At 46.1% G+C, this 12,328-nt stretch overlaps 1 protein-coding gene across 4 annotated transcripts in view; it reads right to left on the reverse strand.

Annotated features, from left to right (window-relative positions):
* Positions 1-12,328, reverse strand: part of PDE5A (phosphodiesterase 5A) — a 111,596-nt gene that overhangs the window by 62,097 nt on the left and 37,171 nt on the right. For all 4 annotated transcript variants that reach the window (XM_023536972.1, XM_023536971.1, XM_011370772.2 and 1 more), the window contains exons 4-6: positions 4,866-4,937; positions 3,162-3,251; positions 762-899 (exon numbers count right to left, since the gene is read on the reverse strand). In XM_023536972.1, coding sequence (XP_023392740.1) covers positions 762-899; positions 3,162-3,251; positions 4,866-4,937 — 300 coding nt within the window. The remainder of the gene's footprint in view (positions 1-761; positions 900-3,161; positions 3,252-4,865; positions 4,938-12,328) is intronic.

Here is a 12,328-nt window from a genome sequence, read left to right on the forward strand (position 1 = left end):
AGCTCATTTTTTATTTTTTAATGCCTACAGCACCTGATCTTCCTAGGTGGTCTCCTACTCAAGTACTAACCAGGCCCGACCCTGCTTAGCTTCCGAGATATCCCAGAAGTGGTGGCTTACAGGTTGAGAAGGGAAGGAAACTGCCCCTGGCAGGGGGCCCCAACTCTAACGGCAGCTCGGCTGGCCCGTCCAGAAGTGACCAGCCCTCTGTGAGAACGAACTTTCCACACACATCTGTTTCTTTACATGTACCAGTCAGAAGAGCTGGGTGGGTCTCCATGTTGGTAAAGGATCTGGGACTTACAGGCACCTTTAAGAACGCTGCCTCTACTGGGCCCCAACTTTTGGTTTTTAAACAATTTCTGGTAAAAGGAAATGTGTATACCCAACCCGTTCAGAGTGGGGGACCCACCTGTTCACAGCGGGCAGCGCACGGCTTTCCCTGACCAGAGAAAGGCAGCACCTCGTGACATGGCACCTCTGCACCACGCAGTGGAGCCACTGACCGAAGCCACACCCATGCTCCTGCGCCCACTGCGCCCAAGAGGGACACGGAGGTGAAGGGTGACCAAAGGCCCCTCCAGCCACACCTCTGCCCCTGTGTGACCGTAACAGCTCCAACCGCCACCGGCTTTACGTAAACACCACACACAGTTGGGTTTGAGAGAGGGTGTAAAGCTAACAAGGTGTTTAAAAGCTGTGCTTTAAGGAATATAAGTTTCTGTCTTTCTAAAAATAAAAATGTCACACTCTGTACTCACGGAGCAATCTTCATCCACGATGAAAATGGTGCATTTCTGCACCTGCATGAAAGAGATAATAGTGGCAGCTATTTTCTTTAGAATTACTTCTAGTGATTGTTGCTCTTCAAAAATTAAGCTAGCGAGGTCGAGCAGCACCTAGACAAAAACATCAAGAGCTTATTACTTAGCAAGTGCTCATGATTATTAAAGCCATACAATGATTTATATGGGTTACAAGTTGTATGTATATATACACATGTATGTTAATTTTAAAGATATATATATATATTTTAAAATAGTTGTATATATACATATATAATCTAATGAGTTACAACCAGGTTTGCATTGGAGTATTAAATATGTAAGTCTCTGCTAACAAAACTTCTCTATCTATTGTTAGTGCAGTTAATACAGTGGTTATGATCACAGACTCTGAACTTAGAGTCATCAGATTTTAATCTTGGCTTCCTTTCCTGTTAGTTTCGTGATCCAGGGCAAGTTTCTTGAAAAATGGGGATAACGGTAGTACCAAAATCATAGGAATGCTATAAGAACTAAGTAAGTTAACATTTATAAGGCATTTTGAACAGTATCTGATACATAAAACACAATGTTTATAAATAATAAATGCTTATCAACATTTATCAACATTATCAACATTTTCACAGAGCACAGTAAATACTGTCCAAACTAAACAAAGTTTTAAGAGTTCTTTTTGTGTTTTTCCTGATAATGTTGCTTTCCTTTGAATTCCATAGAATTTCTTCTAATTTCATAAAGTATTTGTTTGATGAGGGGAGAGAAAGGGTATTACAGACAATTTATTGGAGATGATACTACCTTAGTGGAGTCCTGAAAACTGAGTAGGGATCATTCCAGTGGAGTGGGTAAGAGAAATATTTCAGTCGAAAATAAATGAATTGAGAGAAAGCACACTACTAGGTTTGATTAAGTTTATGAGAATACAGAGTATAAAGAAGAGAACTAGGGAGACGAGAATGCAGGATTAGGCAGACAGAAAATCCCCCAAAGCTCCGTATGTCTCTTGAAGTAGTTTGGATGGTGATGGACTGCAGGAAGAAAGTGACAAGATCACAGCTGTGTTTGTGAAGATGGGGACTGGATTAATGGGCGGCAACAACAGAGCGTGGAAACAGGAAAATACTGCATTTGAATGCAATGGAAGGTCCAACATTTTACTACCTCAAGTTCTAAAAGAAGAAAATAGAGAGCAGGGAAGACAAATTATCTAAGAAATAATGAAAAACAATTACATAGAACTGAAGGGCTAACGTCTCCAGACTGAAAGGGATATTGTAAATCTACAAAGAGCTAAGAATCAGAACAACATAGATGCTAGTTAGAAGACAAAACACTACCTTTAAATTCTGAGAAATCGATTTTTTGATTTAGAATTTTATACCCAGCCAAACTGGCAGGATGGTACGATGCATATTTTCATACACGCAGGGTCTTGGAAAGCATGCCACATCAATGCCCTTTAACGGGTGGCAATAAAACGAGGGAGTAAAACTGAGAGAGAAGGAGTTATGGGATCCAGCAGATAAGAAGACGAGTCTTTCTAAGAAAGCAGTGAAGCGAAGTTCCATGATGGCACCTGTACCACGAAGGCATGGAGGGAAATGGTTTAGCTTGGAAGAGGAAAGGTGGAGAACCTCAATTTGGAGGTCTCGAAGAAAAAGAACCCAATAGAATGCCTAAATAATGGAGAGTCTAGAGGAAAAACCCAACAGCCTGAGGCTACACCAGAGCAAGCAGTTCAAGGAAAAAAGAATGGAATTCAGAAACATTAAAAAAAAACAAAACCTTAACACGCACATTTACACAGGCATGGTACTTACGAACACCTTATTCTAAAGTGCAACTTTAGTATTAACCTAGATAAAGCTTAAGAAAAGGCAATCACGGTTGCAGACAATATACACGTCATCACTGTGGGCAACATAAACAAAAAGGTCCCTGTGGGGAAGCGGAGGTAAGGAGTGGCAGACGGGAAGGAGAGAAGAGGGGGCTCAAACCCCATCTTCCGAAGTATGGAATCAAGAGAGGATGTCTCTAGGTGGTCGAGCGAGAACTGAAAAGCTTTTTAAACCGTGCAATTGCATCCCATCCAGTAACTCGAAACAGTGACACAACAATACTGGTAGGATTCAGGTAACGCGAGTGAAGGGTAATGTAAGCCGAATAAACCCTCACCTGTTCAGTTAGTGAGCACTGTCTAACAGTGATAACGTATGGAAAATGGGAAATGGAAATAACTATTAGATGAAACATAAAATGTTTAGAAACTGAATCTGTACTATTTGGAGTTTTAATCATACACGTTATTACTCGGATAAAAATTTCACAAATTTTAAAACAGAATTCCTGTGCTCTCTTTCTAGGAAGCAGACTTGCCTGGTTTCTCTTGTTCTCCAGAAGTGAAGTTTCATAGAGTTGGGCATTATGAAGAACAATACCACAAAATGCCAGGTAAGCAGCAAAGTCCTGGAAAACAGGTGAGACAACATCAAATAAAACTGTCTTGTCATATTGCCTGAGATGCAAAAGACAACCCAAAATATCCGTAGTTGAAATAAAAAGAGAAAGCCCAAAGTGTAGATGTTTGTTCTGCACAAAATTAGGAACCGACATAGAGCAAGTGTGAGCTAAATGCACAGCTAGTGGGTGACAAGTGTTGACGAAGTCTCCTGAAGTCGTACGTTAGTGTAAATGAGCAAGGAGGGACGGGGAGCGACTGAGACGCAGGTCTCTTTGTATAATCTGAAACTGAAATTCGCTCTATGCAAAATTTGGTGTAGAGTCTCTGAATGGCATTAAGGCTTGGATATATGCTGAGACGATATAAAAGCTTATAATTTACTACTGGGGCAAATAAAGCTCACATGATTGTTAAGAGAATGTTGGCAATAACAGTTGCCAATATTAGCTTAAATATGTTCTTTTTTAACACGCATCTATCATCCTCAGTACACCATACTAAGGTGGTATGCTCACAGTTATATCAATTCTTGATTCAATAAATCTTTACATGGCACACTTTATCTACAATCATCGGTTTATTTTGCCAAGTGATGATACAGCCTAAAGAGGCAAATCTTTCAAGAGTGGTTTATATTAACAGACTATAAACAAATAATGGAATATATAGCCAATCTAAAACCGTGTTCCCCACCAAACATTCTCAGGTGTCATTAACAGGATAGGTGAATAGATGTCTGTTACTCTGATTTTAAAAGTACTTGCCATGCTCTGAAGCAATTAACACATGGAGAGCAAGACAGGTACAAATACAGCGTACAGCACGGAGACACAAATCACTGTCGTGTCTGCGTGTCTCTCAAAAGCTTCTACTAATTTTCGGGGGAGTGACAGAAGTAGCTTGAATTAGAAGAATTCAGTGGGTCCCATGATATACACATAATCATATATTCAAGAAGACAGACAGTGAAACCTGCTGACAGAATGAAGTTGCAAACAGGTTTATGGGCTTCTGCCCTGAAATGCAAAACATGCTGGTGTGGGCTGTGGGCTGTGGGCTGTGGGCTGTATGCCTTCAGAGCCGGACGGGACGAGTAATAAAGTGATGCTGACTGCCGTTCTTTCTAAGTCACATCATGCAGCCTGGATCTGCACCTTGGCGCCCTATTGTCTGTGTGCAAAGCTTATAAAACAGTCTGAAATCTGCTTCACTGGGAGGCAGTTCCAAGTTTCAGCTGACCTGCAGTGCTAAACTTGGAGCAGAGCGTTAGGGGACTGTACTCTAGGTTGGGCTCATTTACAGCAGTGATGACAGGTAAATGAGCGGTTTAAAGACCACGTCGCCCTCTGTGGGGCCCGGACATGCACACAGCCCTGGGGTGCGGCCACACAGTGTGGAGGCAGCTGGGGGTCCTGAGGCCTGCATAAACATCACGGCGCTCCGAAGCCTGCTTGGGCCTGTATTCCCCATGGAAGAGACACTTGGACTGTTTCGGCTCACTTTAAACCAGAATGTTCTTGTGATCGACAGTTTCAGCCACAGCCAATCCTAGAGGTGTGTACACTGTAAAGATGAAGCCTCTTCCCGAACGGACCCCACACCGGACGCAGGTTTGGTACCTTTTCGTCTTTTTCAGTGAACGTCCCGCCATTCCCCGACTTCTTGTTGATGGCCTGGGCTACACCAACGACCTGGTATGAGGAGAGAAAAGTGGTCATTTCGATGACCAAAATTACTGGTGTGAATGCACCACGTGTGTTTACAGAAGAACTCCTGCACGGACTTTAAAATAACAGTAAGCTACAAAACCGAAAAAGAGAACAACCCTCAGCATTTGAACCAGCTCTGCATTGCTTATTAGATTCTTTTTTCCTAATAAGAGTCTGAATGTTTTTTGACTTTTTTGGATCCCAAACTACATTTGATTCGGTGATTTCACCCTATGCCGTGAAAGAAATTATGGGCAGTCACACTTTAAAAGAGCATTTTTGATCACACTTCAAATAAAATATATGATAAAAAGAACATTTTATATTGGTTTTAAATATATTATTTCAAACAGGCTGAATGCTCTTTTAAAAAAAAATGAAACAGGAGCCGATCGCAGATGTTGGAAACCTAGGAGAACTAGGGGGAAAAATAATTCCTAATGTATAAACGCAGTCCAATTTCTTTTGAAACTCTTGACCTTGAAAATTATGTTACCTTCGACAGACTTATTTTGGGGGAAAGAAGTTTTATTGAAAAATCAAAACAGGAACTAACAGGCTGAGCCTTACGTCAAATGGATCAGAAGATGTTTGGAACATAAGCTACACCGTAAGAAAACTGAGTTGCACTCTGTGCACGTGTTTTACGTTTCCACAAAAGATTTAGCAAGGCCTTAAGAACCTTCTCACCTTTCTGCCTGAAAGTGTATTTTACTTACCTGTCTAGTTCCAACTTCAGTTTGAGTTATCGCCTGAGTCATATAAAAACCTTCGACTTACTTTGCCTCCTCTTTACTCGCTATAAACTCTACTCTTCCTTCCTTCTGCAGTTTACTCTCAGTTGACGAAGGTACTCGACCCTTTGAGATGGCTGCGCTCTGAGAATGCGCAGTCTTTAGTGCCGTGTGGATGGTTCGCTCGTGTTTTCTCGGCTCGCTCCAGCCCCTCAGCTCTAAGAGAAGGCTATAAAATGCCCCTCTAGGGCGGCACGATCGGTCTATGGCAGCGATGCCCACCACGGCTCAGAGTGCAGAAGGGGACGCCTCATACGGGAGGAAGACAAGGCTTTTCAGAGAAGATGACGTCTTTGTTTTTGTCTTTAATAAATGGTTTCATAAAAGACGAAGTTTAAATCTTCATTTTAAGGAAGATGAGTTTAAAACAGATAAAGAGGCTCTTATGCAAACCTCACATAACTGTACAGTACTGATGTAGAGAAAAGTACGTGTCGATGTGCTGTGTGTACATGGAGCCGTGTGAGGCAATGTGCTAGGCAAGAAGATAAGGAGGAAGTTCCCACTTACTCAAAAAGGACAGGGACAAGAAGCCTGCTGCTTATTAAAGGGCCAGCACCCAAACCACATTAACACGTTAGTCCATCGTGACATCCCCATAAACTGACAGTGAGGTGACAGTTTCTCTTAAAGTCTTAAAAAAAAAAAAAAGACGAAAATCAGCTGTGCAATATATTTTCTAGTGAAAGCGATAGTGTAGGCTGGTTTAGGTCATTCTTAAGGGGTCCCTTGAGATAGGGGACGTTGGTGTGGGGTGTTAGCTCACCGCAGCCCAGGCTGCAGGCTACACACACCCCCAACCCAGTTAGTGGTGTGTGAACTGATCTGGGATGCAGGGAGAGCTGGGAGGGCAGAGGGTGTGATGGTGTGCTTGTGGGCCCGTGAGCACCAATCTCTCATAGAAAAGCAAAGCCACTCCTTTTACACTCGAGAACATTTATAGGGTAAGCATTTTTCTAAGAGTGGGCAGAAAAGTTTTCTCTGGTTAAAAAAAAAATGTCACTGAAACCACCCTAAACATAAGCCAACATTCACAATTTTCAACCAACACAAGAATGCTTACAAAGTTCAATAACTGTTTTCCATTTGCAGAATTTCCATTGATTCTCTTTCCAAACCGGCCTATTCCTCCCCCTCCCCCTTCTTCTTCCTTTAAGTACCGGTACCTACTGTCCGTCTCTAAGTCCATCCTAGCGGGCACTGTTTCCCGTGGGAATGCCATGTCCCTGAGCCACGTGGCATCCTGGCACGGCATGGCGGTGCGAGCTGGAACGCCATACCTGTCCCTGCCCCCACCCCGCAATGCTCCCCGCTCCGCACCCCGACATTCACCTCATGATCCTCGACCGCAGACATTCACCTCATGATCCTCGACCTCATTCCAGGAGCCCATCCAGCCTTTAGGCACTGTCCTTTCTTACTCTGGGGTCCCCACTGTTTCTGACAGCTGGGGTTTTCCCTGCCTTGAGCTCATCTATAATTTTAAAAATCGCTTTTGGTGAAATTTTTTCTTCTCCTTGTCTGCGGAGTGGGGGCAGGTATGCTGCCGTCCGTTCAGCTGGGCAAACGGAGCAGAAGTCGTGTTCACAGCCTTTGCACCGACTTATACCCCTGAATGCCAGGTCTCTACTACGGTTATTTGTTTTCCCCAAACATTAGGGTGAGACATTCACCATCAGGCAACTGCATGGAACGAGGACTTCCAACCATGTATTTTTCACTCTCCCTGATAACCAATTATTTCACTAATAATTTTATAAATTTAGATATTAGAAGTTAATTTGTTGAAAAAAGGATTAATTAAACATAATAGATACTTAAGAAAAAAACCAGGCAAGTTCTTTCGAGAGACTATTAGACCAGAAAAATATATCTAATACGTGTTTATGCCCCCATCCCCAGATGGATGACATTTTAAAAATATTTTAAAAACAGCACTGATAAAAGCAACAGATGAAAATAAAAAGTATAGTGTTTGTCCAAGGTCACATAAGAGAGTAAAGAGAAAAGAAAAAAAGCCTTCGATTCTCCAAATTTCAAAGATCCTAAGCAAAACTAGCGCCCTCTGCCTTCGTTGATAGAAAGTCTTTCTATTGCTCCTTTCGACAAATTAGTTCATTTTCTTCAAGCCAAGAAACTGCTAACCACAGTTTTTAAATGTCAGTTTTCAAAGACAGCTTTTGTGGCAAGTGTCTGTCAGACCCCGTATCTGAGGGGCAAAGCCCCTAAAAATGTCAGCTTCCGTAGAGAGCCCCATCACTCTGCCCACCTGCTGGACCCTCAAACACCAACACTTTATGCTATTGTTTTTTAAGCACAAAAGAGCTTCTCTGTTTTCTGTTTTACTGGCAATTTTCACAGCTTAAATGGACATTATGTCCTCACAGGGTCAAGCGTTCCTTTCGGAATGCAAAGGGCAAGACTCGCGTCTCGCGGAGTGAGAAGCATGGGACACCAGAGCTGGTCCTTTCAGGGCACCGGTCACGGCCACAGTGAGCAATCTCTCCCTCGATGGGCAGCTGCCCAGACCCTTACTGCGGCCACATTCACCCCACACAGCTCCCATCCCAGTTCCAGGGGACGCGCCGCACAGAGGGCAGAAGCGGGTGAGGAGGTGCAGACTCCGCACCCCTCAGCCGCCTCTCCTGCCCCCACAATGTCTCTGTCGCCATGCCGGGACACGGCACCATCCGTGACCTGAGCCAAACACCTGACTCCACCAAGAAAGCGAGAGCTTCAGAGCCACACGGCACTCTTCACACCGTCCCTGGGCTCGGCCAGTCACTCAGCAACAAATATGTCCTTCCGCAAGCAACTGCCACGCACCTGTTACGCACCAGACGCTGCTCTCGATGATGAAGACATGGCAGTGACCGAGACAGGCGCACAGCCCGTCTCCCCTTACGAGGAAGGGCGGGCGGCAGGCAGCAGGCACGGGGCTGCAAGACGCCGCAGGGTCTGAAGACGGAGGAAGGGGCCGCAGTCGTGGGGTACGGGCAGCCTGCAGAAGCCGGACAAGGCCAGGGACGGACCTTCCCAGACTCCGCCCAGGAGCTCAGCCCCGCCGGCAAGCGGAGTGTAGCCCGGTGAGCACGAGGTTGGACTCTGGCCACCAGCGCACCGTGCTGCGTTGAGCCACCGAGTTTCGGGCAGTCAGTCGTTAGGGCGGCAGCGAGACACTCGTACGTTCCACGGGAGTCGCTCTCACATCCTCCTGCGCGCTTCCGCTCTTCCTCACGGGCCCCAGACTGTGTCTCGTGGTTCACCGTCTAAATCCTCACTTTCCTCGAAAGCCCTGACATCTCATCACTAATTGTTTTCTTGTTTTCAGTCCCTTTTTGACACTTATGCCAAATCTATCTTCTCGGGACACTGCTACGCGCATACGAGCTCTCATTACTCAAAACGTTTAAACGGCTCCAGCCGTCCGTCCACCCTTCCATCTGTAGGATAAGAAGTGAAGACTGAATCCACACACTCGACTTCCACCAAGGTCACGCGCGTGGTCTTTGAGTTAGAATGCCACGGCCTTTGTGCACATCGTTCCTGAACGGTTACCAGCTCCGGCAGAAAACGCAGGTTCTGACGCACTATTCTCTAAAGGCACCGCAAAGAGCAGGCTTCCCCATCACAGCCCAGGCCGTCTGCACACCCCACACGTAGCTTACCTTGTTACTGCATAGCTTCACCAAAGGCAATGGAACAATTTCAAAATTAGCACTTTAAGAAAGACAAATCCTAAGTGGCTGCTAAAACGCTCTGTTTTCTTTGACTTCCATTATAAATCTCATGACATGTTTTTATAGCCAAAATTATAAAAAAGTCCTACGTTTCAAGAGAAAATAGATAATAAAGCAGTTTCAAAAATAAGGAGGTTCTTCAAGAAAAAGCAGAAAGAACTGATGGTAACAGAAATCAGAACAGTGTTGCCCATGGGTGCTAGGGGCCGAAGGGGGTACTAAGTGCCCTTATGTTGGCTGGGTGTCACTTATACAATGTACACACATTTGTCACAACTCACCAAAGTGAACATTCAGATCTGTGTATTCACCGCACGTAGAATCTGTTTTCGACGAGGGTTTACAAGTCCTAAGAGCACATTTGTAACTGCCGACGGCCGTAAGTGAAAGCGTCGTCTGTGTGTGGAGTTCCCCGCCGTCCCCGTGACAGAGCGGGCCGAGGTCTGACCGTTCGCTCGGTGCTGTTACCAGGATGGGCGGTCCTCAGATAGGGCCACGACACAGCCCGCCTCTGGGGTCAGTAGCTGTCCTGCCCTTGGAATGTCCAGTGGGAGCAGCGCCAACCTGAGCCTGGGTTCTGTCCAGACGAGGGGATGCTGGGCATGACTCCCGATTCCAATGTTTATTCTTACCTTGGCACACTAAAACTCCTCTTCCCTGCCAAATGCCAAACTCTGCCACACCAGCCTGTAAGCGAGGAGGTGAAGACCCTAAGCCTAGAACCACAGAGACCTGCTGCCTTTGTTCTGGACCTCTGTGTCTTTTGGGACACAGGGGTTTGGTCCTGGAGCAGAGCAGCACAAAGCCCTGTGAGTGGTGTCCTTCGGTGACCTTTGAAAACTGCCAGAGACACAAAGCCTACGTAGCAGAAGAGAGCCTGCTGTGCCCCATGGCGGGGCGCGGCCAGCTTACTAGGGCCGCTTAACCCCCCATACCCCCGTCCCTCACAATTCTAACGGGACGAAGAGGGAGGGCGGTTTTCTGAACCTCCACTAAGTGAAGAGCTTGCGGTGGCCGCTGTCACATTCCTTGTCTCAAAGCCAGCCTGTGTGTTTGCGTTTCATGTTGAAACTTAACGGATGAGTCACCTACAGCACAGAGAGGTGAAGAAACTCGTGCAAGGAACCGCGGTCATCAGCCAGCATGCAAGGCCGAGCCATTTTTGCTACAAAGTCAGAATTCTTTCTTTCAAATCCTGTCTCTCTGCCTCATTGGGAATAAGTCCAAAATCACAAGAAAAACGTTGTATACCGAATATACACTGTACAAACTGTACTTTGTGTTGAAATAATTCTACCACTGTTTTTCTTACCTTTAGACATGATGTTGCCAAAAATGACTTCGGAGCCGTGGATCTATTTAATAACCAAGATTTGTTTTCAGGGTGGTGTCCTGCATTCTGCCAGGTGCTGGCCTGCAAAGCACGGGCTCACCCTGGACACTGTTGTTGGATTTGGACTCCGTTAAGCCAGGACCAAGTTTGCTCTAGCGCTGCCTGCATTATGACAGGTCTGTGTCTCTACAGCCCAGGACGATGCTGTGCTAATAAAGCTCCTGATAATTACAGGGTAAAGGGGGTGCCCGTAATAGTCCAGTAAGATAAACAGAAGGGAAATAACACAGCGAATGGCAAACGGCAAATTTCATGTGTCCAAACACTGAACGGGCTGAATCTCACTTACGAATTACGGCGGTGACAATTCCCTGTGGACGCTAAGAAGCAGAGGACTTAAACTACACGCAGACAGTGATCTCGCGCAGGCCGGACTTTGTGACAGAACGCTCGGAAGCCCTTTCACGTCTCGGGCACCTGCCACCGCCCAAGGAGCAGGCGGCTTCCTCTGCCTCCTCCCTCTGCCTCCTTTACTCCTCCACTCCCTCGTTCCCTGTGATGCCCGCCGCGCCGGCCCAGCACGCGCAGACCTGCCGCCTTTCTGTAAACCCAGGCCACGTTGCCTCGGGTCGCTCATATCATTTCCCAGCACGCGAAAGAGAAATCATATTTAAGTATTTTTTAAATTAATAACCAGAATTCTGGCCAGTCTGAAGGAAGGAGAATAAAGCCGCAAAGCAGACTCAGTCCTTCTGGTGGTTTCTGCACCTCTCCAGCATTCTCTGACCCTCCCCCAACGCCCCTCCCCTTGAGCCTGGGCTGGACGCGATGCCGGTCTCCTGAGGAGCAGAACACCGTGACGTGAAGGTGTACAGCTCCGGAGATGCTGCTGCTTCCGCCTTGGTCTCCCTTGGCCACGTGGTGAGGACTTTGAGCAAATGATGGAGCGGCCCACGTGGCAAGGAACCGAGGCCTCCTGTCCCACGGCCACGGAGTGAACCCTCTGAGAAGTGGGAGCGCACGCTGGACTCAAACGCCCTCCTCAGATCCTGGGAGCAGCCCCTGCAGGAGGCCGGGGCCAGAACCAGTGGCCGGCCACGCCCTCTGGAATTCCCTGAAGCACAGAACCCGCGACACTACACACGCCTGTCGCTCAAAATCACGGAGCTCGGGGCGGTTTGCTATGCTGCAGGAGATCACTAACACAGAATTCGCGGTCACCGGAGAGTCTGTGAGCATCCAACGGATCTGGAATTCCGGATGTGAGTCATGTTCACTTCATCTCACCACTAGGAAGTGATGTGAAAAAGAAAACTATGACTTAAAAGTTTCATAAGATCATCGTCGCTCTCTCTCTAATTTGAATTCAGCCTGGAATGTTAACTGCCACTCTATGGTAGAAGAGAAACGAGTGGGAATAGTCAGATGAGGATTTACTAAGAAGAAATACAGAGTATTTAAGAGTTTACAGAACACTTTACCTATGTAATTTTGGCTCTTAATGGA

The sequence above is a fragment of the Pteropus vampyrus genome, unplaced genomic scaffold (assembly GCF_000151845.1).
Source record: "Pteropus vampyrus isolate Shadow unplaced genomic scaffold, Pvam_2.0 Scaffold174, whole genome shotgun sequence".
NCBI classification, from domain to species: domain Eukaryota; kingdom Metazoa; phylum Chordata; class Mammalia; order Chiroptera; family Pteropodidae; genus Pteropus; species Pteropus vampyrus.